Source organism: Balearica regulorum, chromosome 12 (genome assembly GCF_011004875.1).
Source record: "Balearica regulorum gibbericeps isolate bBalReg1 chromosome 12, bBalReg1.pri, whole genome shotgun sequence".
NCBI classification, from domain to species: domain Eukaryota; kingdom Metazoa; phylum Chordata; class Aves; order Gruiformes; family Gruidae; genus Balearica; species Balearica regulorum.
The window spans coordinates 23,548,440-23,574,655 of NC_046195.1; the positions used below are offsets into that span (position 1 = coordinate 23,548,440).

The 26,216-nt window shown below is 69.5% G+C and overlaps 5 protein-coding genes across 6 annotated transcripts; 2 read left to right on the forward strand and 3 right to left on the reverse strand.

The window, feature by feature from the left end:
- The first annotated feature begins 1,435 nt into the window (after positions 1-1,435).
- On the forward strand, positions 1,436-4,359 carry TMED3 (transmembrane p24 trafficking protein 3). Its single transcript, XM_075764440.1, has 3 exons — positions 1,436-1,653; positions 2,203-2,451; positions 3,030-4,359. Exons 1-3 carry the CDS (start codon positions 1,465-1,467, stop codon positions 3,264-3,266), a joined length of 675 nt encoding a protein of 224 aa, XP_075620555.1. The 5' UTR covers positions 1,436-1,464; the 3' UTR covers positions 3,267-4,359.
- A 1,119-nt stretch (positions 4,360-5,478) lies between these two features.
- On the reverse strand, positions 5,479-7,773 carry LOC142603523 (gonadotropin-releasing hormone II receptor-like). Its single transcript, XM_075764722.1, has 4 exons — positions 7,719-7,773; positions 6,724-7,268; positions 6,125-6,329; positions 5,479-5,933 (listed from the first exon to the last, which is right to left on the reverse strand). The coding sequence occupies exons 1-4, from the start codon at positions 7,759-7,761 to the stop codon at positions 5,479-5,481; spliced, it is 1,248 nt and encodes a 415-aa protein (XP_075620837.1). The 5' UTR covers positions 7,762-7,773.
- A 1,451-nt stretch (positions 7,774-9,224) lies between these two features.
- Positions 9,225-10,894, reverse strand: LOC142603508 (mesoderm posterior protein 1-like). Its single transcript, XM_075764639.1, is given in 3 exon segments — positions 9,225-9,361; positions 9,735-9,893; positions 9,895-10,894. Coding segments are annotated over 3 exon segments (963 nt in total). The 5' UTR covers positions 10,636-10,894; the 3' UTR covers positions 9,225-9,298.
- Positions 10,895-14,317: 3,423 nt separating this feature from the next.
- On the forward strand, positions 14,318-15,661 carry LOC142603554 (uncharacterized). Its single transcript, XM_075764876.1, has 2 exons — positions 14,318-15,211; positions 15,459-15,661. Exons 1-2 carry the CDS (start codon positions 14,318-14,320, stop codon positions 15,561-15,563), a joined length of 999 nt encoding a protein of 332 aa, XP_075620991.1. The 3' UTR covers positions 15,564-15,661.
- Positions 15,662-16,397: 736 nt separating this feature from the next.
- ANPEP (alanyl aminopeptidase, membrane) lies at positions 16,398-25,637 on the reverse strand. Of its 2 annotated transcripts, none has more exons than XM_075764444.1 (21): positions 25,536-25,637; positions 21,854-22,513; positions 21,454-21,599; positions 21,234-21,370; positions 21,024-21,150; positions 20,759-20,913; positions 20,572-20,685; positions 20,140-20,283; positions 19,955-20,020; positions 19,746-19,811; positions 19,380-19,552; positions 19,214-19,290; positions 18,947-19,080; positions 18,782-18,837; positions 18,531-18,678; positions 18,275-18,366; positions 17,985-18,095; positions 17,734-17,901; positions 17,520-17,660; positions 17,255-17,336; positions 16,398-16,953 (listed from the first exon to the last, which is right to left on the reverse strand). In XM_075764444.1, exons 2-21 carry the CDS (start codon positions 22,441-22,443, stop codon positions 16,795-16,797), a joined length of 2,886 nt encoding a protein of 961 aa, XP_075620559.1. In that variant the 5' UTR covers positions 22,444-22,513; positions 25,536-25,637; the 3' UTR covers positions 16,398-16,794. The 2 variants fall into 2 exon arrangements, with proteins under 2 accessions (XP_075620559.1, XP_075620558.1); XM_075764443.1 differs by lacking the exon at positions 25,536-25,637 and adding an exon at positions 24,743-24,927.
- Positions 25,638-26,216: the final 579 nt, after the last annotated feature.

Below are 26,216 nucleotides of genomic sequence, written 5' to 3' on the forward strand. Positions count from 1 at the left end.
GTGCTGGAGAGGGAGACAATTCTCCACCTCAGAGATTTCCAAGCGCTTTGAAACCCCAGAGGCTGAGCTAAACCCGTTACTGCTGCAACCCGGTGCCTTCGGTGGGCCCAGATCGGGAATCAGTTTGTCCCTGTCTCTGAAGCGACCGAGGTTCAGGGGCATTTCCCACCACACTGAGCAACTGCAAGCGCCGAATTCCTGGGCAGGGAGCGCTCCCAGCTTGTCTGCGTGGGAAGCTTCTGCCAAGGATGGGGAGCAAGGACGCCGAGTTGCCAAGGATGGCACGTGGTGAACGTCAGGGGTTGGTCCTGGCAGGAGAAAGCTGCCGGCACAGCACCGCAGCCAGGACACCTCTCTCCTGCTGACCCTGATGCTACAACGGAAACCCGGCCCACGGCCCTGTGCCGCTGACTCAGCGAGCGTTCCGGGTCCGCAGCCTACCCCGAACGTTGTGCCACTCCTGTAAGCCCAAGCGAGAACAACTCCCGTGGGTTTACTCGATGAATCTCACGTGTCCCGACGCCCGCTCCGTGGGCAGCGTCACTTTGACAAGCAAGTGGCCGCAGTCTCGCCCCGACGGGGCTGATGTCGGATTCTGCCCTTGCCTTGATCAGCCCAGCACACGCTTCTGTCCGTCCGTCCGTCCTGCCGGAATGGCTGGTGACCTGCCGGTTCCGTGCCCGGACATTACCTGTCTTTTTTTCAGGCTGATGGAAAATTTCGCACAATTCCTGCACAAAGCAGTACTGCGTTTTGGTTTTAACTGCACGGGAACGTTCTCTGAAAGTGCATTTGAGATTTAAATATGCTATTTAGAGCAAAGGTGGGCTTATATTTTTAGAGCCTTAAAGTTTATACTTTCTGTAGGTCAAATGTCTTATAGATTGAATTTCAGGCATATTTTCCCTATAACAATGACGTTTGTGTTATATTTTAGAGCGTGGAATTTTAAATCCTGTAGTTCACCTTTTCCGTTCATTTCTAAATATTCCGGTATTTTGCATTTACCTTTTTTTAAGCGACATTTGTCGCCTTCAGCCCGCGATCGGAGACGGCGATGCCTGCAGAGCGCAGGTCACCTGCGTTCGGCGCGTTGGGCCGGGGAACGTGAGCGGCGCTTCTCTACGGGAATGTTTTAATGCATTTATTTACGTGCGTGCGCGTATAGGTGTAAGCAGGCGGGTGCTGGAGGACGATGTCATGTAACAGCACGGACGTTTATAGCGGCACCGCGTTAATAAAGAGCTCAGCGTCGGCCCGACAGCCACCGGCCAGGGTCCCGCGGTACCGGCCGGGCTCCGCTGCAGCCGCCCGGGGACCCGGCCCCGCAGGCGGGAGGTGCCGCAGCCCGGGGCCGCCCCCAGCGGAAGCGCCGCCGGTGCCGGTGCCGGGCGGGCGCCACGTCAGGCGGGGCGGGGCGGGGAGCGGAGCGGGCGGGGGCCGGGGCCCGGAACGCGGGCCGGGATGCGGGCCGGGGTGCGGGCCGGGATGCGGGCAGGGGTGCGGGCAGGGGTGCGGGCGCTGGCGCTGGCGGGGCTGCTGTGCGCGCTGCGGGCCGGCGGCACCGAGCTGACCTTCGAGCTGCCCGACAGCGACAAGCAGTGCTTCCACCAGGAGCTGGAGCGCGGCCTCAAGTTCACGTTGGACTACCAGGTACAGCCCTGCCCGCGCCCCTGCCCGCACCCCTGCCCGCGCTTGTGCTCATTGTCCTCTGCCCGCACCCCTGCCCGTGCTCCCCTACCCGTGCCTTGCCTGTCCCCCCTGCCCGTGCCCCTCCGCTGCCCCGCAGAGCAGCAGGCAGGGCTGCAGCCGCACCTCTCCCGTGCCCCCCCCGGCTGTCCCTGTGCTGCCCTGGGAGCCCCTCCCAGCCCTGGCCCCGTGCCCAGCAGTGCCCACCTCGGAGCCGGTACCAGCATGTGCCCGTGGTGGCCACAGGAGCCCCTGAGCCGGCCATCGTGGCTGGCCTGGGCTGTCCCCCTGTCCGGGCACCCCACCTGAGCTGCAGGCACCGTGGGGCACGGCTTCCCCCGGGGCTCCCCCAGCCTGGGCCCCCGTCCCGTGGCGGGCAGCCATGGGCACGGTGCCTGCTTGCTGAGGGCACGGCCGTGCACACGGGCATGGGGCCGGGCAGAGCTGCTCCCTCCAGGGCGGGAGGCTCTTGCCACGAGGTTCGGCAGGTGCTGCCTTGGTGTCCTTGCACAGGTGATCACCGGGGGACACTATGATGTGGACTGCTACGTGGAGGACCCCAACGGCAGGACAATCTACAAGGAGACCAAGAAGCAGTACGACAGCTTCCCGCACCACACTGAAGTCAAGGGCGTCTACACCTTCTGCTTCAGCAATGAGTTCTCCACCTTCTCCCACAAAACGGTCTACTTCGACTTCCAGGTGGGCGACGAGCCACCAATCCTGCCCGACATGAGCAACCGCGTCACCGCCCTGACGCAGGTGGGTCATCGCGTGCTGCCGCAGGAGGAACGTCCTGCTGCAGCTCCCACTTGCGGCCAAACGGCCACATGGGATGGCGGTTGGGAGCTCGTCCCTCTTCCCCTCTGCCAAATGCAGAAGTCCCAACCACCAGCCAACCGCCCCGCCACGTGCAGGCCACGTCCTCCTTCCAGCAGCACAGACAGAGAGTGAGGGGGGTTGCTCCAGGTCTGAACCTCCCCCCAGCCTCAGCACCCCGTTTCCATCCCACACAAGGGCAGCAGAGCAAGGCTTTTCCACCCCTTGGCGTGAGCCCGCAGGGGTGGCTGCTCCCCCACATCCTGCCCTCGGCCCCCAGCACCTCGGCGGGGCTCTCGGTTGTGCCCTGGTGCTCACAGCAGGCTCCCTCCACCAAACAGTCTCCAGCGTTGCCCCTTCGAGCAGAACCGCTCTCGGGTCGGGGTGGCAGAGACCCAGCAGCACAGGGCGCTGCTGTCCTGCTCTCGGGTCCCCCAGCACGGTCCTCAGCTCCCTCGGCCGCGAGCCCCAGGCCCGAGCTGTGCTGCATCAGGACCAATGGAGCACGCTTGTCTCCGCAGATGGAGTCCGCCTGCGTCACCATCCACGAGGCTCTGAACGCGGTGATCGACTCCCAGACTCACTACCGCCTGCGGGAAGCGCAGGACCGGAGCAGGGCCGAGGAGCTCAACAGCCGGGTCTCGTACTGGTCGGTCGGGGAAACCCTCATCCTCTTTGTGGTCAGCATTGGGCAGGTGATGCTGCTCAAAAGCTTCTTCACCGAGAAGAGACCTGGCAGCGGTGGGGCCGGCACCTAGAGCCACAGCCGTTCCGTGGCCAAACTGCGGGGGGGAGCGGGCCGGCGGCGTTCTCCTGGGTCACGCTTTGCCTCCCTTTTCTGCAGGTGCTGCTGTGGGGAGGTGGCTGGGGGGGGGAGCGGGGGATGATGTGATGCTGCTGAGCCAGGTGGAAAATGGTCACCCAAGCACGGGTATCCCCCAGCCAGTCCCCCCAGCATCACCTCCCGCTTTGCCTTCGCCTGCCCTGCGGCGCCGTCCCCTCACCCAGCCGGTCTATCCCCGCTTGCCAGCTCCCCTGGGGAAGCGGGTGGGCATGCTGGTGGGGTTTGGCATCAATGCTCTGGCCCCTTGTCCGATGCCTGGTGCGCCCTCAGAGCCCGATGTGACTGCAAGGTGCAGCCCGGCATCCAGCAAGGCCACGCGCTGCCCGTGCCGCAGGGCAGGGAGCTCTGCCCAGGCTGCCGAGGGGACGGGGCAACGCTGACCCACCGAGCGCCCACCTCCTGAGCACTCCTGCACCGAGCCAAGTGCAGGGCCCCTTTGTTCCCCGGGGCAGGCAGGACGCTCCCCCGCAGCGGGCAGGGTGCTCCCCGCAGCAGGGCCAAAGCCAGCAGCAGCGTCCCAGGAGCCACTGGCTCAAAAATGGGGGCGAGGTTTCAGCAGGGGCTTTTTGCTTGGTGATTTCCTTTGCTTTGCAAGCCCCCCCCCCTCACAGCGAAGCATTTCCCAGGCCCTTCTCTGCCGCAGGAGCAAGTGGCATGCCCATACAAGATGGTGTTTTCATACTTGTGCGAGTCCGTGCCTGGGGCTTGGCCCCACCACGCGTCCCACCGTGCCCAGCAGACAGCGGGAGCAGGCACAGCTCTGTTCCACCCGCACCAAGGCAGCCCCCCACACCCATGGGGCACTGTGGCCCCATTCCCTGGAGCCCCACAAAACAGAGACCCCCACAAGAACCCCTGGGAGACCACCCTGTGCGAGAGCCCTGGGGAGGCCAGCGTGCCGGCCACCGCCACCAGCCCCTGAGCGGGCGTGGGATCGCTCCTCTGGAGCCGGAGCAGCACCACTGGTGTTCTACTTTGCCACTTCGTAATAAACCCCTGCGACCGTGGTTCGCGCTGCTGTTATTGGGCACCGCTCCCAGGTGTGGCCACAGCCACGGCCGAGCTGGCTGTCCCTGCCTGCAACAGGCCCTGCCTGTTCCTGCCTCGTGCGGACTTGGACCCCCAGTGCTCTGCAGACAGGCTCGGCGCTGCCGGGGTGATGCTGGGCTCCCCCCGGCCCTCGGCAGAGCACTGTCCAAGAGGAAACGTTTTGGTGCGTGCAGCCATTCACCGCAGCCCTGCCCTGCTGCCGGCAGCCACCCGCTGGCATCGCTCCCGGTGCATGGGCAGGGCTCAGACCAGCTGCTCCGGGACACGGGGGGAGCGAGGGGCCCAGGCACCCCCAGCCCCTGCTCGAGGTGCGGAGCTGCAGTCCCCTCCCCAGCCTCTCCCGGCCCCCGTGGCTGCTGCAGCTCCCGCGGCAGCGCTGGCCTTGGGGCAGTTGCCACGCAGCCGGGAGCAGCGGAGCCCCGCGCCTCGCAACGACCTTCGGCAGGAGCCAAGAGCTTCTGTTTCGAGCAGAGCCACGGGTGGGTGCGAGGCTGCCGCAGGCAGCGCGGCGCCCCAGGACTGCAGCCAGCTCGGCGCCACGGGCGGGGACCAGCCCTGCACCCCACCGGGGCTGGGAGCCCCCCAGGGGGACAAACAGCCCCAGCAGCTGCTGCAGAGAGGGCAGCACCCTGCCCTGGCCAACCTGTGGGGTGCCCTCGGAGCTGCCTGGGGTGCCCTGGGGCCCCTGAGAGCACCCACAGCGGGGCAGGAGCAGCCGCCCCGGGGGGCCAGCGGGTCAGGGCTCCCACCCAGCCTGTCCCTGGTCCCCAGCAGCGCTGGCTCTGGGGACCCCAGCCCAGCTTGCAGCCAGGCACACAGGCAGCACAGGAGGTGGCCGTGGGACGCTTTATTGCTGGGCTGGGCTCTGCTCCAGCAGCTGCGCAGAGCTTGACAGGCGCAGAGGGGGAAGAGGGGACTGGGGGGCACCCATGCCAGCCCCGCCACCCACAGAGGCGTTTTGGGGCGTGGGAAGAGAGCGGTAGTGACCCCATCCCTGCTAGACCCATCCTGCCCTTGCTGTTCTGCCACTGGTCCCCTCCTCAGGGTGTCCCCACGGGTGCGGGGCCATGCCCAGCTCACAGGGAGCTGCTCTGGCAGGAGCCAGCCCCAGCGGGCAGCCCCAGCCCGGCAGGCACCCGCTGCTCCTGCACCCCCGGGACGCCCCGTTTGGGTGGCAGGGAGGAGGCCGAGCAGCGGAAGGAGCCGGTGGCCGGGGAGGGCGGCTGGGGCTTGGGGCGCTGCCTGCAGGGACAGCCCCAGCCCCGCCGGAAGGGGATGGTGAAGAGCCCGTAGGTGATGGGGTCCAGGCAGGCGTTGAAGAGGCCGAAGATGAAGAGAATGTGGGTGAGGGCCGGTGAGACCCTCTTCTCCATGGCCCGCGGGCAGAACCAGTACCACAGCCCCAGCAGGTAGTAGGGGGTCCAGCAGAGGATGAAGGAGGAGACGATGACCAGGCTCATCTTCAGCATGCGCAGCCGTGCCCGCGGGATGTTGTTCCTGGAGCATCGCAGCGACACGTCCCGGGAGGAGACTGGGGGGGCATGGCCCATGAGTGGGGGACACTTAGCAGCCTGGCTGGGACAGGGACCCCATGCCCTGAGGGAGGGCTGGGGGGTCCCCGCACAGCCCCAGCCAGGGTCCACCCCCTGCACCCTCCATCCCAGGGTCCCTGCGAAGCCCCCTGGGCATGGGGTGATGGCAGCGCAGCGCCCAGGCACTCACAGAGGCTGGAGCCCATGCGCCGGGAGATCTCCAGGAGGATGCGTGTGTAGCAGCAGACCATGATGAGCAGCGGCAGCAGGAAGAGGCAGGTGAAGCCGAGCATGTTGTAGAGGGTCTCGTGCCAGGGCTGGCGGAAGCTGCCCCGCGTGGTGCACTGGGTGAAGTTGTGTGGGGGTCGGAGGGTGACCGTGTGGAAGAGGAACAGCTGGAGGCAGAACAGGGGTGACAGGCCGCAAGGTGACAGGGGCTCCAGGGTCCCGAGGCAGGGACCACAGGACCCACAGGGTCAGACCCTGCCCCTGGGACTGGGACCCACAGTCACCCCTGCACCAGCTCCGCTCCCATGGGGGGCTGGGGCACACAGTGGGGAGGGGGGGCAGAGCTGGGTGGAGGGGGCACGCTGCCACAGTCCCTCCGCTGCCCGGCTCAGCTGCCTCTTCCCCAAGCCTTCTCCATCCCCATCCCGCAGAGCTCGCGGCAGCACCAGCCCTGGGAGCACCCCCAGCCGGCACAGCCAGGCACCCTGGGAGCTGGCACAGGGGCCGGGCGAGCGTCTGCCATGGGCCACGGGGCCGGAGAGGAGCCCTGGGGATGGGTACCTGCGGCACCGAGAGCCCCGCGCTGAGGAGCCAGGCGACGTAGAGCATGATGCGGTTCCTCCTCCGGGCACGAGTGATGGCCAGCGGGCGCAGGATGGCGGCCTGCCGGTCCAGGCTGATGACGACGGTGACGAAGGCGGAGGCATACATGGCCAGCAGCCGGAGGTACATGAGGAGGCGGCAGGCCAGGTCACCCGCCCACCACTGCAGTGTGATGTTCCAGACGGCATCCAGCGGCATCACCGCCACCGTCACCAGCAGGTCGGCGGCAGCCAGGTGCAGCAGCAGCAGGCGGATGTGGGAGCGCCGGCCGCCCCGCCGGCCCCCCGCTGCCCGCAACACCGCCAGGTTGCAGCCGGCAGAGAGGGTGAAGAGGGCGAAGGTGACGGCCACGCGGGCCTGGGCAGCGGGGGAGAAGGTGGGCAGCCGCAGGGGCTCCTCATCGCCCTCAGCTCCAGGGCTCCAGGCACAGCCCCGCTCGGGGGGGGGCAGGCTGCTGGCGCTGGCATTCCCTGCTGCAGGGTCTGGATCTGGCTGGCCCCTTCCTGCCACGACAGGCAGACAGGCAGCGGCAGCCTCCCTGAGGGGGCCTTGGGGTGGGGGCTCCAGGGGGGGACAGCGTAGGAGGCCCCGTCCCCTGGAGCCCTGCTCCCTGCCCAGGGCTGGGGTGCCTGCACCAGGACCCCCACCCCAGCTCACTGTGTTCCCACCCTCAGCTGCTCTCTGCATCCCCGCTGCTCTTCCAGAGCCCCCAGCAGCCCCCAGAGCCCCCCCTACCCCCCACAGAGCTGCAGGGGTCCTTGGCACCATGCAGAGCAGGAGGAGACGATCTCAGCTGACCCCAACCCACCACCTATCCCAGGCCATTCCTGCTGCCCATCCATCCCCCCCGCCCCGAGCATCCCTTGTGGTCCTGCGTGGGGACAGAGACCCTCCCAGCCCGATGCCGGAGCTCCCGAGGGACCAAGCGCCCCACTTCCCCCCACCCACCTCACCTCCAGCCAGGGTGTCCTGCCCAGCACCGCCCAGCCGGGCCATGTCAGGGCTGCTGTTCACACACTGCTGGGTCTCGGCGCTGAGGGCTCCCGCATCCGCGCCGTGCCCGGTGGCAGTGAGCCGGCAGGGCCCAGGGAAAGCGCTTGGCCGTGGGGCAGGTACCACTGTCACCCCGGCGCCTGCAGCCAGCTCCGTGCCTGCCGCTGGGCCTCGCTCAGCCGGCGGGCGGTGGGATGCCCTTGGTAGCTCAGGTTGCTCCTTGACGTAGCCAGCCCGCTTGGAACGGCTTGGTCCTTCACCCTGCACCACCCACCCACACAGACACGTAAGCGTGCACGGTGCACACACAGACACACACACGCACGCTCCTGTTGATGCACACATGCACGTACATGTGCACACACAGCTCTGTCCTGAGAGCTGAGTCCCTCTACCCCCCACCCGCAGGCAGGCAGCTCTGTCCCACGCTGCACTGCCTCATCCCAAATTCCATCCTGACAGCGCAGGGGCCCTGCTCGGCACCTTCCTGCCCCAGGAAACCCACCCGGGTCAGCGCCCACCCGGGGCAGGGCGGTGGGTGCCCGAGGCGGCGGGGCCGGGGAGCTGGGCGAGGGGCCGGGCAGAGGGGGCTGCCCCGCCGCCGCGGGTGGGAGAAGGGGGAGGGACCTGCGCCAGCCCCCAGCCCCCTGCCCTCCCGGGGCCGGCACCGCTGCTGCCAGGGCCGGGCATCGGGGTGCGCCCGGAGCCGTGGCTGTCCCCAGGGCCGGAGCGCGTCCCCAAGTCCCCCGAGCCCTGGAGCTGCGGCCTGGGGGAGGGCAGGGGGGCTGCTTTGCATCTCAAAGGCTCCGTCTCCCTGGCAGAGGGAATTAACGTTATTAGCAAGTCATTTCACAGATAAGTGGGGCTCATTAGCCCTGCATCGCCCCAGCCCCAGAGCCCCCGGGGTGGGCGGAGAAGGGCCCCCGGCGCATTAGCACCCGGCTGTCGGGCCCCTCCAGCGTCGCCGTAACGGCCTCTCCGGACCCGGCCGGGGGCAGAGGGGCCCCAGCTGCAGCCCCCCCCCCCCCCCCCCCGCACTCCGCTCCGCCCACGGGGTCTCCAGCCCGATGGGGGCACCGAGCCCTTGCCCTGTTGCTGGCCCCCAAATGCCCACATTTAGCCCCGCGTTGCGGGGGGCTCTCCGGGGCACCCGGCGTGGGGTGCAAGCGATGCTCGGCTCGCGCCGAGCCCCAGGGCCGCATCCGGAGGGTGCTGGTGACCCCCACCCGGCCCCGGCCCGTGTCGCTCCCGATCCCTCCCAGCGATGGCTTTCCCAGCTCCTGTCCCGCAGCCGTGCCGGGGCTGCTGCCCACGCCTGCGGGACGCCCTGCTGCGGAGCGGGACTTTCACACGGTGACACGCGTGGGGGGGGCACAAGGGTTTATTTATGTACAGTCGCAGCCGCCCCAGCACGTCCAGCCCAGCTCCAGGCTCACACAAGGGGCGGCTCGTCCCCCCTCCAGCCGTCCCAGCGGGCACACGCGTCCCCCGAGCTGCCGCGTCCGGCCGGTGCGTGGTGGGCACCGGGGGCTGGTCCGGGTCAGGCCTGGGGCTGCGGCGGGAGCAGGGCCTCCAAGAGAGAGAGCAGGTCCGCGGAGAGTTCCTGCGGGAAGCAGAGGGTGGGTGAGACGGTGATCGGCCAGGGCCGGGGGCTCGGGGGGAGCAGGAACGGGGGGCTGACAGAGCCCACCCGCCAGGAGCCGTCCCGGGCAGGGACAGGCAGGACCGTGGCCTCAGGTCTGGCCCGGCTGATGGGACCCCAACGACAGTCAGGCTGAGGGATCCACATGCACCCGCTGGCGGGGGGGGGGGGTACACCTCTCCGTTCCCACCCCCAGGGAAGGCCGCTGGTACCCCAAAACCAGTCCCCGCGGTTTTGGAGTGCACTGGGGGGGGGGGGAGGCTGAGCCCTGTCCCGTGCCAGCCCCATGCTGGGGGCCCCCTGGGCTCACCCCGATCCCTGGCAGCGCACGTACCTGGGTGACCGTCCCTGCATCCACGAACTCCGGCAGCATCAGCCCCGCGTCCAGGAGGGGGTCGCCGGGGAGGTCCGGGGGGGCCCCCGCCCCTGCGCAGTGAGGGGGGGACAGCCAGGAGGACGCGTTGGAGACGACAGTCCCGTGCAGCTCCGGGGGGGGTCCCCGCTGCAGGGATGTAGGGGGGCGACCCCCAGGCCCCCGTCCCCACGTCGGGAGCCGCAAGCACCTCTGGGGGGGTCCCCGCAGCGGGGCCATAGCGGGGTGACCCCCAGGCCCCTGTCCCCGTTCCAGCAACCCCGTGCAGCTCCGGGGGGGTCCCCGCCACGGGAGGTGACCCCCAGCCCACGGGGCCAGGGGGCGAAGCATTCCGCGGGGTCGGCGGGCGCAGGCGGGGCTCCGGGGGCTGGCAGCACCCCAGGCCCTGGGGGCAGAGGGGGCAGTGCCGGGGGGCCGCCCCCCGCCGCCGGGCCAGCGCCTCCTCGCTGAGCCCCAGCAGGGCCGAGAGGTGGGCGATGTAGCGGATGGCGAGGCGCAGGGTCTCGATCTTGGTCAGGCTCTGCCCCGCGGGTGCCAGCGCGGGCGGCAGGTAGTGCCGCAGCCGCAGCAGAGCCTGCGCCAGCCGCCGCATCCGCAGCTTCTCCCGCTCGCTGGCGCTCTGCCGCGGGCCCCCCGGGCCCCGGACCCCCTTCCTGCCCCCGGGGCCGCCCCGCAGGCGGGGGGCGGCGGGGCCGCGGCAGGGTCCCCGGGCGGCGGCGGGGGACGAGAGGCCGCAGGAGTCGGGCGAGGCTGCGGGCGAGCTGCTGCTGTAGCCCTCGGGGTCCGGGGGTGCGCGGCACCCCCAGTCCTGCAGCAGGGCCGCGGCGGGGAGCGGGAGGCCGGGGGCTGCCGAGCGGGCCATGGCTGTGGGGGCTCTGTGCCGGCGTCCCGCGGCCGCCCCGGCTTTATGCGGGGCCGGAGGTGTGAAGTGGCACCTTCGTGGCCGGCATCGGCAGCACTTCAAAGGCCGGGGGGGGCCGAGGGCAGCCGGCTTTGAACAGGCGGGTGACGAATTTTACTCCAGCGGTGCGAGGCTGCTCTGTGCTGCCCACCCCCCCCCGGCAGCCCTCACCTCCCCCCCCCCCCCCCAGCACCGTCCTGAGGACGCGGCTTGGGCCCCACGCGGGGGCTGCCGTGGGGGCTGCCAAGAGGCTGGCAGCGGGGGTTGTACAGGGCCTTCATCGGGCTCCGCCGCAGGGTGGGCTCCGCCGCAGGGTGGGCTCCGCCGCAGCAGTGCCAGCTCTGGCTGTCCACGTCCCCCACCACGCCGCGTGGCCCCATCCCGGCAGCAGCGTGGCCCCAGCCGGGCACCCCCGGTTGTTTTTGGGACAACACCCGTGCCCAGCGTGGCTGTGCGGGGCACCGGCCCCCGCGCCCGGTGTGGGGGGGGGGGGGGGGCACGGCCCGCCCTCCCGCCGCAGGTCCCCCGCAGCCCCCGCTAATGGCGTTTCACACGCGGCCCCTAATGAGCCCGGCCGCCCGCTGAGCCCGGCGCGGAGCCGCGGCCGCAGCCCGGTGCCGACGGGTGCGGCGGAGGGGCGGCCCGGGCGCGGTGAGCCCGCGGGGGGGCCGGGCGGGGCGGGGCTGGGAGGGGCCCCCCCGCCGCGTTCCCAGGCCCCGCAGGTGTCGGTGCCGACGGGTGCGAAGGTTTCCAGGGAAACCCGGCCCCGCCGCGGGAAGGAAAACCCATCAGGGAGCGGGCAGGGGGGCCGGGGCACCGGCATCGGCATGGTCCCCCCCGGCAGCACGGCCCGGCCCGGCCCGTCCCGCAGCGCGGCCCCGCGGTGCCTCGGGATACATGACCCCCCCCGTTCCAGGTGTGCGCAGCCCCGGGGGTACGGCACTGGGCACGGGACCCCCCCGGACCGGGTGTGCGCAGCCCCCCTGTGCTACCAGGAATGAGCCACAGAGCTCCAGGCCAGCTGTGGGGCTCAGAGCCGGCTGTGGGGCACAGGCCAGCAGTGGGGCACGGAGCCGGGCACAGGGCACAGAGCCAGCTGTGGGGCACAGAGCCGGGCACAGGGCACAGGCCAGCAGTGGGGCACAGAGCCGGCTGTGGGGCACGGAGCTGGGCACAGGGCACAGAGCCGGCTGTGGGGCACGGAGCCAGCAGTGGGGCACAGGCCAGCAGTGGGGCACAGAGCCGGGCACAGGGCACAGGCCAGCAGCAGGCGCAGACCCACCCCCTCCCTGGGGGAGCTACTGGCAACGGGCGGGTGAGCAGGCGCCTCACTGCTCACGGGCTCGTGTTTCCCAGTGGTCACATGCAGCTTGCTCAGTTTTCCTTGGCAGTACCGTGACACAGAGGTGACGAGATAAATCCTGCTTATCGCTCACCACTGGCTGAGCGCGCCTGCCATCCTCACCGCGCTCACCGGAGCTGGGCGTGCTGCTCAGCCCTGCGGGGACCCTGGGCAGGGGCATCGCCGGCGTTTCAAAGCCCCGTTGTGCGGGTGTCACAGGGCCCTGGGCATCCAGCGGTGCAGGGTCCATGGGGACCAGGTGCTCCCCTGCCACCAAGCATGCCACGGCACCCAGCCCCGGTGCTGCTCAGAGCCACGTGCATCCGGAGGTGTCACGCCTGCAGCCCAGCCCCCGGCCAAGCCCTGCTCTCGGTACCCACACCGCCTGCCAGGCACCATGGGGATACTGATATCAAAACTGGCGTTATCTCCTACAGACATTGTAGACATGGCACAAAAGCACCAGAATTAATTGCTGTTAATCTCCTCTGCCCTCTCACTGGAGGAAGTGCCATGCCGCTGCCTCACCCGAGGTCTGATGGCGCTGGTGCCAACCCGGACTCGCAGTACATCTCCAAGTGCACAGACGTCTGACACCGTCCCAGGGCCCATCTCCGCGGCTGGGGGCTGCACTGAGGGTCCGGTGGCAGTCTGGTCCTGGGAGTGCAGCAGGGTGCTCTGTGGGATGCTGTGCACCCGATAGCACAGTCTGGGGCACAGCCCCTTCCCCACGCACCCCTTGGTGCTGCCCTGGCCCCGCTCCCCCCCCTTTCCCAGGCCCCCTCCTGGGTCTCATTAGCTGATGAGCTCCTGGGTAATGAGTTCAGCGGCCCTGCTGGGCAGCCGCTTCCCACCTCCCTCTGTGTTTAGACAAGTGCTGGAGCGCGGCTGGGCTGTGACAGCACTGGTCGTGGGGTCAGAGCCCCACCGGGGACAGCCCGCACCCCCTCGCTCCTTGGGGGAGATGGAGTCCCCCCACATCCCTCCTGTCTGCGTTGATGGAGGGTGGGCACAGGGCCATGGGGTGGACATGGTGAGGGCACTGGGAGAGCTGCAGGGCCTCCTGACGGTGCCTCTGTTCAAAGCTGGCCAAAGCCCTCCCGAGGCAGTCGGTGCCTGGCTCGGAGCCCTGCCCCCAGGAGCAGCCAGCCCTCCCACTGAGGGGGTCCCCCAGGGCACTGCTGGGGCCCTCCCCAGGACACCTTGCTGCCCACCTCGGACCCACCGTCCCTGCTGCGGCACCTCCCGCGGGTCAGACATCCGCAGGGCTCCCGGATGTGCACTCTTGTACCTCCAGCCGGGACGGGGATGTCTGGCAGGGATGGTGCCCAGAGCCTGTGCCCAGCCCTGGGGCAGAGCACCACAAAAGCATCCCAGCAAACAGCCCTCTGCAGCTGGGAGCACTGCCCACCCCAGAGCTGGGCGAGCAGCTGCCTCCTCCCGGCTTCTGCTGCATCCCCCCAGCCTGTGTGTGCAGGCAGCATCCCCTGCCCTGGAGCCTCTCCTTAGCACCCCAGCACGGTGCTGCCCGCTGCCTCCGGGCCCCGACCCCAGGTCTGGGGTCTGCAGCAGCTGGACAAGCAGCACAGGGGGCCTCAGGTCCGTGCAGAGGGGCACAGCCCAGTGGGTTCCCCACAAACACGCAGGCTGTGCCTCCAGCTTCTCCAGAGCACGGCAGGAGCTCAGAGAGCCAGGGCTGCATCCCATGGGGTCAGGGAGACGGAGGCAGCACGGCCGGGTGAAGGGACTTCGCCCAGGAAGGGAGCAAACCAGATCCCCCAAAGTGCACCAGCCTGGCCGCCGCATCCCCCTGCCCCTCAGGGCGGTGGGTTGGCGCTGGGAGCACACCCAGGACCCCCGGCCCTTGGGCTGGGAGCTGTGCAGAGGGCAGGGGAGGTGTGGGGACACCGTTGGGTGTCGGGTTGGCCGCTCAGGGTCCCGGCACGGGAAGGTCAAGTCCCCACTGCCCCCCCGCAGCGCAGCCGGCCCGGCAGAGCCACCATGCGGGATGGTGCGGGCTCTGGCAGGGCTGGTCGGCACGTTAGCATCTCTCATGGCCGTGTGAATTGGTCCCTGCACACTTCCCAGCCCCGGGCAGCGCCAATTAAGGGCCAGAGGAGTCAGAACTGACACCTCTGCAAATGGGCCCGGCATTCCCAGGCTCCTGGCCAGCCCCAGCCCGGCTCTGTAGGTTTTGACACCTCCGGGCGGTCACAAAGGTGTCACCTCGCACCCCGGCCCCGCATAAAGCCGGGGCTGCCCAGGCACCCCCAGACGTGGGCGACAGAGCCGACCCCAGCCATGGCCGGACCCCCAGCCCTGCTCCTGCCCCAGGTCCTCCAGCCCCCGGCGGGTCGTGCTCTGCTCCAGGACCGGGCCGGGGCCCTCGGTGATGCCGTCTCCCCAACCCCTTCTGCAAAGCCCCTCAGAACATCCCCGTGTCCCCCACGGGGCCGGCGGCCAGGGTCCGGGGGGCAGCAGGGCAGTAGGGGGGAGCCGGGGCGGTGCGGGGGCCCAGGGGGCCCGCGGCAGAGCGCCAGCGAGCGGGAGAAGCTGCGGATGCGGCGGCTGGCGCAGGCTCTGCTGCGGCTGCGGCACTACCTGCCGCCCGCGCTGGCACCCGCGGGGCAGAGCCTGACCAAGATCGAGACCCTGCGCCTCGCCATCCGCTACATCGCCCACCTCTCGGCCCTGCTGGGGCTCAGCGAGGAGGCGCTGGCCCGGCGGCGGGGGGCAGCCCCCCGGCACTGCCCCCTCTGCCCCCAGGGCCTGGGGTGCTGCCAGCCCCCGGAGCCCCGCCTGCGCCCGCCGACCCTGCGGGATGCTTCGCCCCCTGGCCCCGTGGGCTGGGGGTCACCTCCCGTGGCGGGGACCCCCCCGGAGCTGCACGGGGTTGCTGGAACGGGGACAGGGGCCTGGGGGTCACCCCGCTATGGCCCCGCTGCGGGGACCCCCCCAGAGCTGCACAGGACCCCTGGATCCGTCTCGGGGTCCTGGTTGTCACCGCCATACAGCCTCGCAGCAGTGACCCCGCTGGAGACCCCCCAGGGATGTGCCACAGCCACGGGCACCGGGACGGCTTCCTCCTGCTGCTTGGAGCCTTCAGCCCCCACCCAGCCTCCCGGGACAGGACTGATGGACACAGGGACCCCCGGGACCCTCGCGCACGGCTCCTGGCTGCCTGTGCACCACCAGGTACGCATGGCCCCCTCCCCAGCCCCGCAGGGGTGGATGGTCCTCGCAGGGCGTGGGCACGGCTGCACCAGCAAAGCCACCCGCGTGCTGTGCCCAGGGTGTCCGCATGGGCCGGGGGACACGGGGTGAGGTGGAGAGCCAGCCTGGGTGGGGGGGCACGGGGTGCGGGATGGGGGGCACAGGGTGCGGGATGGGGGGCGCAGTACCGCCCCACGGCCGTTCACCTGACTCAGCGCTTTCTGCACAGCTCGGCAGGCCACCAGCCCCGGACAGGCTTGTCTCTCCGGCCCCCTGTCCAGCCCCCGTCCTGCCCAGCTGCACCCCAGCATGGCACTGGGGGTGGTGGAGCTGATCCTGCACCCTTGGCCGGAGACGCAGCGCGGGGGAAGGCAGTGTGGCCATGCCACAGAGCCGTGCGGGATGGACACCGCGGAAGGGTTCCTCATTAAAGCTGCCATGCACCGCTGCACCCCGACTCGTTACTGTGAGACCCCGTTCGTTGCACCCCTGGCCCGGGGCACCCCAGAGGCTGGCACCCCCCCACAAACAGTGAGGCTCTGCCTCTGGGCCGGGGGCTCGGTGCCCCCTCCCAGCCCACCCCGCAGCTCGGAGACGTCCCCAGAGCTGGGGTGACGGAGAGACCCACCACCCGGGGGGCTTCCCCAGGCCCACTGCCTGCTGGAAGGGCAGCTCCCACCCGCCTGTCAAGTCCCGACCCATCCCTGTGCTCAAATCGTCCGGCTCCGTCCCTTCGGGGACCTGAGCAGTCCGGGGGGGACAGTCCCCGAGGGGCCACCTGCCAACGCCCCCCCTCCAGGGCAGCTCAGGGAAGCCATGGCTGCCTCCTGCCCAGACCCCGCAGCGCCAGCCCCGGAGGGGGACCCTGCGGAGGGATCCCGGGCCTGGAAGCAGTGGCCACGGTGGCCACAGCGCAGGGTGTGGGGCCAGGGCCCAGCAGGAGGGCTCGCACGCAGCCGTCAGACGGAGGGGCCGGGGGACTGGCGTCGGCAAAGCCCCCAGAGCCACTTAGCACCAGGCTCCTAACGGCCCCGGGGGTTCTGCGCCCCCGGCCCCCGCCCCCTGCCCACCGCAGGGTCCCAGGCACTTCCTGCCCGCAGCCCCCCAGGCCGCCTCGCAGGGCCGCCCCGTGCCCCCCAGTATCCGGGGTCGCTACTGAAAGCTGATGTGCAAGAATTTATTTACATTTATTGCACCAGCCTGCAGAGCCCAGTGCCGCCCGGGGCAGCCGAGGGCAGCGGGGCTCCCCCACCAGCACAAAGCCCCCCCCCGGCCCACCTTGCTGCCCATCATACAGGCACCAGGCCCTGCCACGGGCAGCGGCCCCCGCCCCTCACGAGCAGCGAAGGACCCGGCCGGGCTGGCCCGGGGTGGGGGCTGCGGGAGGGAGCGTTTAGGGCTGGGGGGGATGGAGTGACCAGAGCTGGGGAGCGCGTGAGGGTCCGGCCCGGCCGCGGGGTGGTGGGCTGCAGGAGCTTCGGGCTCGGCCCCCACCAGCCTGACCCGCACCAGCCGGCGTCATGGCCACATCAGGATGAGAGCGCGTGGCAGCCGGGGCTGCACGGTTAGCTGGATTTGGTCTCGGCCTGGAACCAGGAGAGCACTGTGTTCTGGTTCTCCTTCACCCAGTTGATGTTGGTGCGCGTCCTCTCCAGCGCCTGCTCCAGCGCCCGCGTCCCCGACCCGAAGCCGATGTCCTGGTTGTCCTCCTTGAACTGCTCCAGCTGTGGGGAGAAGAGGGGCTGGAGCAGGCATGGGGCACCCCGACAGCACCCCGGCAGCCCCCAGCAGCACCCCGGCAGCACATGGCAGCACCCCGGCAGCCCCCGGCAGCACCCCAGCAGCCTGGGACGGGGACAGAAGCTGCCCGGACCCTTGTGCAGACGAGGAGCAGGGGCAGGGGCATGACCCCCCCCTCCCAAGGGCTGCTGGCAAAGGCTGGCAGCACAGAGCCGTGCCCTGCTCCTGCCGGGGCTGGGGTCCCTGGTGCCCAGTCCCACGGACCCTGACAGGGTCCAGCCTCACCTGCTGCAGCTCAAACTCTGTGGAAAACCGCTGGGTCACCGCTAAAATCAGCCGGGAGAAGGAGAAGGAACCGCCCCCGTACCTGGGAGAGCAGAGGGACGGCTGAGCTGGGGGTCCCGGGCAGAGCAGCACCTGGGGACGAGGCTTCTCTGACCCCGCACAGCCAGGGGGAAGGGACAGTGCCACCCGCCTTGGGGGGGCACAGGCAGACAGGGGATGCTGCCTGCCCCAGCCGGCCCCCGCAGCCCCCCCGCACGGTGCTCACTGGCTGAAGAGCATCCTCCAGTTGCCGCGGATGAAGTCCCAGGCCAAGGGCTGCCCCACCACGTTGCTGGCGATGCTGTTGATGGTGGCGGTAGCATCCTGCTTCCGGATCTTGTTGGGGTCAAGGGTGTACTGCAGGTACCTGGGGGGGACACCGCTGGGTGAGGGGCCGGCAGGGGCAGAGCCACGGTGCTCGCCTGGGACCCTGCACCCACCGGTTGAGGATCCAGGCATGGGTGCTGCAGGAGAGGGCTGTGCGGAGCTTGTCAGCCTCGGACACGATGGTGGCCTCTTTGAACCTCTCCCAGATGAAGTCCCAGGCCTCCTCTCCGCCCGTGGCCACTATGCTGCAGTAGATGGAGGAGCGCAGGTTCGGGGGGATCCTGCAGGAGAGAAGAGCCGTCTCAGCCGGGAGCCCCTTGTCGTGCCCAGCCCGGCCACCCGCCGGGGCACCCTGGGGACTCACGGGTTGTTGGTGACATTTAGCTGCCACTGGCGGAAGTAGGTGTTGGACAGGTCCTGGCACTCGGCGATGCCGTAGGAGCAGGCTGTGTTGATGGCATTGATCTCATTGTACCTGGGGAGAGAGGGGCCGCACAGGGCTGGGGACCAGCACACAGCAGCCGGGCACCAACCGGCCGGTGCCAGTCCGCAAGTGGGGCTATGGCCTCTCCCCGGCACACACTGGGGTGACCATCCCGCTGCGGTCGGGGAGACCCTGGGGGTCCAGCCCGGCACCGGGGCTGCGGCACTCACTGGTCCATCAGGCCCTCAGGGATGGTGGCCCAGTCATTGGTGATGTTCTTGTAGTAGTGGAAGAGGGGCAGCACCTGTTTCTTTATGTATTTCTGGGGGGCGGGAGGACGGTCAGTGCCCGGCGGCACTGGCAGCAGTCCCCTGCCCAGCTCTGGGTGCAGACTCAGCCCCTCGCCCCCCTTCCCCCAGCACGGGGCTCTGCCGAGCGGCGGGACCCACTGTGGGGCCAGGCCTGGGCGGCAGTGGCACCACTCACCGTCATCACCCCGAAGACCTCGCTGCGGTCAAACATCAGCTGGAAGTAATTGAGGTTGTTGAGCGCCGCCTCCCAGGGCATGTACGCCGTCTCATTGCTCAGGAACCGCGTGGTGCTCAAGGCCAAGGTCACGTTGACATACTTGGCCCTGCGAGGGGTGAGGGGGCGTCAGCTCCCCGGCCCTGCACTGCCCGCTCCCAGGGCACCCACCCCACCGGCCCCCCTCGCGCCGGCAGGCGCCCTGGGCTCACCTGGCCAGGTTAAAGGCGTCATCGATGATCTGGGCACGGTTGATCACAGGGATGACCTGGGAGGGGGCAGAGTTGGTGTCTCAGGGCAGCCCTGAGTGGGGTGCATGGGGTGTGGGGGTACGTGGGGTGGGGTCACGCACCCCGGCCCTGGCCAGCCCCACGTACCTCGTGGTTGTTGGAGAGCTGGCTGAGGAGCTGCTCCCAGTTCTCCTGGTTGTAGTTGACGCGGAAGTACCCGCTGACGTTCAGGTTCAGCAGGAGCCAGCTGGGGCCGTTCACCTTGAACTGGTTGTTGGTTTCTGGGAGGGGGAGAGGAAGGTCTGCAGGCCTAGCCCCCACCACCAGTGCCCCCCTGGGGGACCTCGATCTCTGCCAGGGCAGAGGAGGTGGCAGCGAGACCCCCGCTCCCAGCCCGGGCAGGGTGCGCCGTACCTGAGACTTTGGTCAGCCAGTACGACTCCGCAGAGTTCTTGTCTGTCATCCAGGTGATGGGGATGATCCAGGTGTAGCTGTGCCGGGAACAGGCAGGCAGTGGGACCATCCCTCGCCCCCCAGGTCCCCGGCCCCCATGCCGCTGACAGCCCCCCGCCCCACTCACTTGAAGGTGGAGGGTCTCTCCACCTTGGAGGTGGGGTCCAGCAGGAAGTGGCTCTGGTTGACGGTGCCGGTGAGGGTGTTGACGGTCACCACGGGGAAGCCCATCTGCAGCGTCCAGCGGTCCATGATGTTGCTGATGGAGTCGGGCAGCTGGACATTGTTCCTCCCAACAGCCTGCAGGGAGGGCAGCGCCGCCGGTCACCAGTGCCGGGGGGTCCGGGAGGGGCGCGGGGCTCGGCCGGCACTGCACCTCTCACACAGCATGTGGCAGCTGTGTGGCCGGGACCCCGTCCCACCGGCAGCCTGCCAGAGCTGGGGCAGGGGCTGGGGCAGGGGGAGCATCCAGGAGCAACCAGCCCCCTCGTACCTCTTGCAAATGAGACCAGAGGTCCAAGTAGACGGTGTTTCCGTAGGCAAAGGTGTGGAGGTAGGACTGTGGGAGAGCACCAGGAGAGACAGGTGGGCAGCGGCAGGTCCTAGGTGCAGGACACCCGCAGAGCACCCGGGGAGGCTCCTGCCGTGGGCCACCCACCCCGCACCCGGGCTCAGTGCCCCCCGGCACTGGCAGAGCCTCACCTGCAGCCCATCCTTGAACACGTTCTCGGTGAGGAAGTTGGAGAGCATCCGCAGCACCGACGCTCCCTGCGGAGACAGTGGGTGAGAGACCCCAGGTGCGCAGGGCACCCCACAGCCCACCCCACCGCCCCGGGACCCCTGCACCCGGTCTCTGCGCGCCTGGGGCACAGGGCTCGCGTGCCCACCTTGCTGTAGGCGATGCTGTCAAAGACCTCGCTGATCTGGGCCGGGGTGTTGATCTCATCCTCGCGGAAGGAAAGCGGGTGGGAGGTGGTCAGGGCATCCGTCGCCATCACCGTGTACAGCTCATTCAGCACCATCAGGTCTTTCTGCGGGGATGAGCGCCAGCACCCGCCTCAGCCCTGCTTGCACCCTCCTGGCAGCGGGGGCAGCCCCCAGGGGTGCAGGGTGGAGACAGTGCCTGCACCCCCTGCCCACACCCCTGCCCACACCCCTGCCCATACCCCCTGCCTGTACCCCTGCCCGTAGCCCCTGCCTGCACCCCTGCCCACACCCCTGCCCACATCCCCTGCCCATACCCCCTGCCCATACCCCTGCCCGCACCCCCTGCCCACACCCCCTGCCTGCACCCCCTGCCCGCTGGCCCCAACACTCACGATGTTCCAGGAGGGCTCTGCCGAGTCGGCGCCCAGGTACTCCACGTAGGAGGCGAAACCCTCGTTCAGCCACAGGTCGTTCCACCACCGCAGTGTCACCAGGTTCCCGAACCACTGTGGAGGGGCACAGCACCCCGTCAGCCGGGCCCAGGCAGCTGGCGGGGTGGGCGGGGGGCCCAGCCGGTACCTGGTGGGCCAACTCGTGGGCGATGACGGTCACCACCCGCTCCTTGTTGCCGATGGAGGAGTAGGCTTTGTCGAAGAGCAGCGAGTTCTCCCGGTAGGTCACCAGCCCCCAGTTCTCCATTGCGCCCGCGTTGAAGTCGGGGAGGCCGACCTGGTCTGGGGGACGAAGGGGTCCCGTTGGCATGCCGCTGCTGGGGCGCAGGACTGCCCACCCCCCCCGCAGCTGGCGGCTCCTCCTAGGGACCCGGCCGCCCTGTGGCACCCACCGGACTTGGGCAGCGGGTACGGCGTGTTGTAGTGCCTCTCGAAGAAGTTGAGGATGGGGCCGGTCACCTGGAGCGCATAGTCGCCCTGGCCCTCGGAGATGGCTTTGGGGCGGCCCCAGATGCGGATCTGGAGGGGAGAGACGCGGGGTTAAGGCACTGCCCGGGCTCAGACCCCCGGGGTTCAGGGGTGCCCCCCCACCCCCAGCCTACCAGCACTTCCTCCGAGGTGTTGTGCACGTTGTCGAACTGGCTGACGATGAAGGCCAGCAGGTAGGTGGACATTTTGGGGGTGGTCTGGAACTCGGTGACATTCCAGGTCTTCCCATCGATCTCCTGCTGCCAGGTATCTGCGGGGAGCGGAGGGAGGGGGGTCAGCCCGCAGCCCTGCCAGGCCCCCAGCCCCCCCCGGGGGTCCCCCCGCCCCACTCACTCTTGGCGGGCATGTTGGAAATGGCGGTGTGGTTGAGGGGGTAGATCAGCGTCACCGTGAAGTTGGCTTTCATGGCCGGCTCATCGAAGCAGGGGAAGGCTTTCCGTGCGTCGGTCGCCTGCATCTGCGTGGTGGCCACCACCTTCCTGCAGGGAAACTCCGTCAGCACCCGGCGGCCTCTGCAGGGCCGGCGCCCCCCGGTCCCTCCGCTCACCCCACGCCCTGCCCGCTCCCCGGTCCCCTCCTCGCTGGGGCAGCATGCGGACACAGGGCGGCACGGAGGGTCCCCCATACCTATCCCACCATCCCAGCAGAAGAGGAGCTCCAAACCCGGCCCGTGCCCTTTGCCACCCCCTGGCCAGCCCCGCACCCCCCCCTTGGCCCCCTGCCCTCCACCTACTTGTCGCCAAACTCATCGACGTATTCGCTGCGGTAGAAGCCAGCCAGGTCGTCGGCCAGCTCCCCCACGAAGCTGCTGACGAGCCGGTAGCGCTGGCCCTGCTGCAGCTGGCCGTCCAGCTGCACCACCAGGTACTGGGTGGGGGTCTCCAGCCAGGTATTGGAGATTTGGGGCACGCTGGAGCCGTTCACCGCCTGCAGCGAGGTGTGGAAGGACCCCTGCAGGGTGTAGTTCAGCTTGTTGCTGTGGATGAGGATGAGGTTGGTGGCTTCCACGCAGACGAAGACCACGCTGCTGTTGCCCTTGAAGATGTACATGCCGTTGTCATCGGGCGTCAGGAAGGGCTGCAGGGTCACCTCGTAGGACTCCGGCATCAGCGTCGTCGGCAGCCTCCATCGGTTCCAGGGATTGTTGGGGGCGGCGGTGGTGGGGGGGGCGGCGGTGGTGGTGGGGTCGGCAGTGCCAGGATCTGTCTTGTTCTTCTCCTGGGCGTACACCACCGAAAGCGCGATGATGGTGGCCACGGCACCCACGCCCAGCACGATGGCCACAATGCCCACGGTCTTGCTGATGAAGAAGCCGGCCGCCATGGCGGGGCTGCAGGACCGCTGCTCGTGAAAGAGGCGCTGCCCAGCTGGCACGGCTTTTAGCCTCTTGCTCCTACGAGGTTTATTAGTCCAAGTTAATGAGTGAAGTATTAAACGACCATGAGGCTCGGGGCGGTGACAGCCCCCGGGATGGGCTTTCCTCCCGCCTGCCTCCCGGCCTTGCAGGCGCACTGACACCCGGTGCCGCTGCAATGGGGGGGTAAAACCAGCAGCTCGGGATTGCACCAGCAGGGATGGGAAGTGTGGGAGTGGGCACGGGCCGTGGGCCAGGACTCCTGGGATCCCTCCCCGGCCCTGCAAACAGAGGGACAGAGTTGGGGGGGTCACAGCCAGCGGCCACGTTCCCCACCTCGCCACAAGCACCTGAACCCAGCCTCTGGCTCAGTGTCGCCCTGCGCACCCTCGAGTGACAGGCTCTGCGCCGCTGCCGGGGGGTCCCGGCCGCCCCTCTGCTGCAACGGACCTGCTGCTGGGGCTGAGGGCACGGCGGGTGGGGGCCAGCGCCTGCACCCCGGTGGGGGAACTCCTTGCCAGCTGCCCAGGCACCAGGGGAAAAGCGGAAGGGCGAGGGGTGCAGCCCCGGGGAGCCACAGCGGCACAGGTGAAGCCCAGGACCATGCCGGGGAGGAGCCCGCCCTGCCCGCAGCCCTCTCAAAGTCCAGGGTTGCATCGCCCCGCTCTCACCTGGAGGTCAAACTCCAGGCCCCGAGAACCCAGCCCAAGCAGGCATGTGCCTGCTGCCCGCTAGCCATGGGGCACCCAGCAGCCTGCACGTGCCACGGATGCGCTCGGTCCTCCCGCCAGCCACAGCCCAGGCAAGTTGGGGGTCCCAGCCGGCATGGCACACGGCTGGGAGACAGCAGATCCCGTGGGCACAGCCTCGCCTGCGCCCCACGGCACAGAGCCCCCAGCCAGGGGCCTGGCTGGAGCCGAGCAAACACGTTGGGGCTCAGGGCGCTGGCATGCAGGGCAGGGCCACACACTTCTCCATGAGAGCTCTGCTCTGGCAGGGTAGGGCAGCCTGTGCCCCCCAGGCCATGTGAGTCTGCCCCGGGAGCTCTGCCAGAGGCTTTTCCAGGCTGGGTAGCAGACCTGCGCAGCAGAAAGCCACGGAGCGAAGTCCCTGTGCAGGGCAGGGTGGGGAAGGGAGGTGCTGCATCTTGCCCTGGGAAGAAACTCCTTTTCCCAAGATCCAGTCTCTCCAGCGGGGTGACATGGGCAGGTCCTGCTGGGAGCCACGGCTCTGGGGCACAGGGCAAGCCCAGCAAGAGGCAAGAGGTGTCCTCAGGGAACTGTGCCCTGTCCCTGACAGCGCCCAGCTGCACCCGCTGGCGTCACTCTGCCTGGCTGAGCAGCCCCAGGATGCTGCAGCGTCCTCGGGCACCCCCTGCCCTGCGGAGCCCGGCGGTCCCCATGGCCTGGCCAGCCACTGGGGCGCAGGGGGCTGCAGCACCGGCACGCTCTGCCCTGGTCCCTGCCCTTGCTCTGGCCAAAGGCACAGGGTTTGGGAAACAGCGAGCGCCAAATCACGGCTGGGACGGATCCCCTGGGACGGGGCCACAGCCTGGAGGGTGCCAGGCGTCCCGCACGCCCTCCGTCCCACACCAATGGGCACGCTGCACCCTGCCTGGCACTGGCCCTCCCCACACAGGCCCCCTCGGGCATGGCATGCAGGCACACCCCAGCTCAGCCCCGTGCTGGCCCCTCACGCACTTCTCTCTCGTCAACCAGCCAGCCCCTGCACCCCTCCCTGATCCCCCTCCCCAGGCTGCCTGCACCGCCCCATGCCGCCCGCAGCCCCCTGCCCCCCCCAGCCCTGGTGCGCGCAGGCTCCTGCACCCCCCCACCGCAAAGCCCACCTTCCATGGAGCCCTTGCAGACGGCGCACACGCGTGTCCCACGTCCCACACGCAGACACCCGGGGCAGAGATGCAGGGTGTCACCCACGTGGACACACAGCTCCCTTGAGCCTGCATGCCCCATAACCTCACATGGACACACAGCCCACAGCCCTCCATAACTTCATGCACCCCCATGGACCCCCCAAAGTGTCTGTCCCCCCCCAAATGGGCTCTGTAACCCCCATGCACACGAGCCCCGCAGCCCCGAACACGCAAGCCGACAGCCCCACAGCCCCATGCCGGCCCCTGCATGCACCCACACATCCCCCTTCCCCGCTCGGCCCAAGCCAACGCTCCCCCCAGGGTGGGGACCCCCAGGACCCCGGGCTCGGGCTCCGCTCCCCCGGGGGGTCCGGGCAGCGGCATGGCCCCCCACTCACCTTCCTGCGCTCAGCCGCGGGGAGCCAGAGGCAGCGGGACCCCCGCCCGCCCCGTCCCCATCGAGGTACCCAGGACTGCGCCCTGCCTGCGCCCTGCCTGCGCCCTGCCTGCGCCCGGCTCTCGGGCGTCTCAGCTCCACTAGCTCGGCTGCAGCGGGAGGAAAGTTTCCTCTAAAGCTCCGAGGGAAGTAACCTGAACCTCCTCGCCCCCTTAACCCCTGGGCTGCTGGCCGGCCCGGGGGCTGGCGGGGCATGGCCCGGGGCGGGGGCCGGGGCAGCGGGGGGCACGGGGCGCTGAGCCCAGCCCGGCACGGGGGGTCCCGGCCCCAGCACGGGCTCCCGCTCACTCGGAGCAGGGACGGGGCGAGGGGTCTCTGCTGCGGGCAGGCGCCTCCAGCCCCGGGCAGAGCGGGACCCCCCAGGGCTGGGGGACCCTCACCGCCCCGGCCGGGAGGCGTCAGTTGGGGATGCGCGCCAAGGGCAGCCGCACACGGCCTGGGGACCGCGGTGCCGCGCTGCTGGGGATGAACCACCCTCACCCACCCGGCCCCGACACCCCAGAGCCCCCCCGGGTCCTGCTGGGGGTCCCCTCCCTCACGCCAGCCTTGGCCAGCACGCTCATCCCGGTGGGGTGGCAGGAAAGGGGACAAACCATCGCCCAGCAGCAACCAAGCCAGGCTGTGCCCCCTCCTTGCAGCACCCAGAGCATCCGGGCACACCAGGAACGGTGTCCCTGCTTGGGAGGAGCCCCCTGCTCAGCCCCCCAGCCCAGCACCCCAGGCCCCAGCCCCACCTGGCACCCCCTGCCCCGGCAGCGCTGGGTCCTTGTGGGCTGCGGTTGGGGCGCAGATGGGTTTGCTGGGTGCAGCACCCAAGGCAGCCGGGCCCCAGGGTCTCCCCAGTCAGGGAGTGACCCAGCACAGCCTGGGCACGGGGCCGGGACTCGGGCTTGCCCAGTGCTTGGCAGGATGAGGGTAAACATTTGCCTACTGTACGGCAGGTACCTGCGGAGGGGCTGGGCCAGGGCCAGGCTCCATCACCTGCTCCCCTCTGCCCCACCACCGGGGACGGGGACCTGGAGTCGGGGTACATGCTTCGGCAAGCAAACCCCAGCTGGGCTCAGCAAAATCCAGCACCCATTAGTGCCAAAGCACAGCACGGCCGGGTGATGGGGCCGGGAGCCGGGCACAAGATCCAGCCACATCTCCCATCTCTGGACCACGCAGGCAGGTCAGACAGGAGAGCACTGAGCCCCCCCGGGCAGCCCCCACCCCACATCCCTGCACATGCTGCATCCCCCCCCAGCTCGCCTCGGGGTGCGAGAGGGGTCTGGTGACCTGGCCGCAGCCCTTTGGAGCACACGGGCTCATTGCCAGCGCCCGGTGTCACACAGCCCTGCCCTGGGCAGGAACGCTGCTGCCTGCAGCGGGAGCCAGGTATCAGATTCAGCACGGCCTCCTCCCTCTGCTCTGCC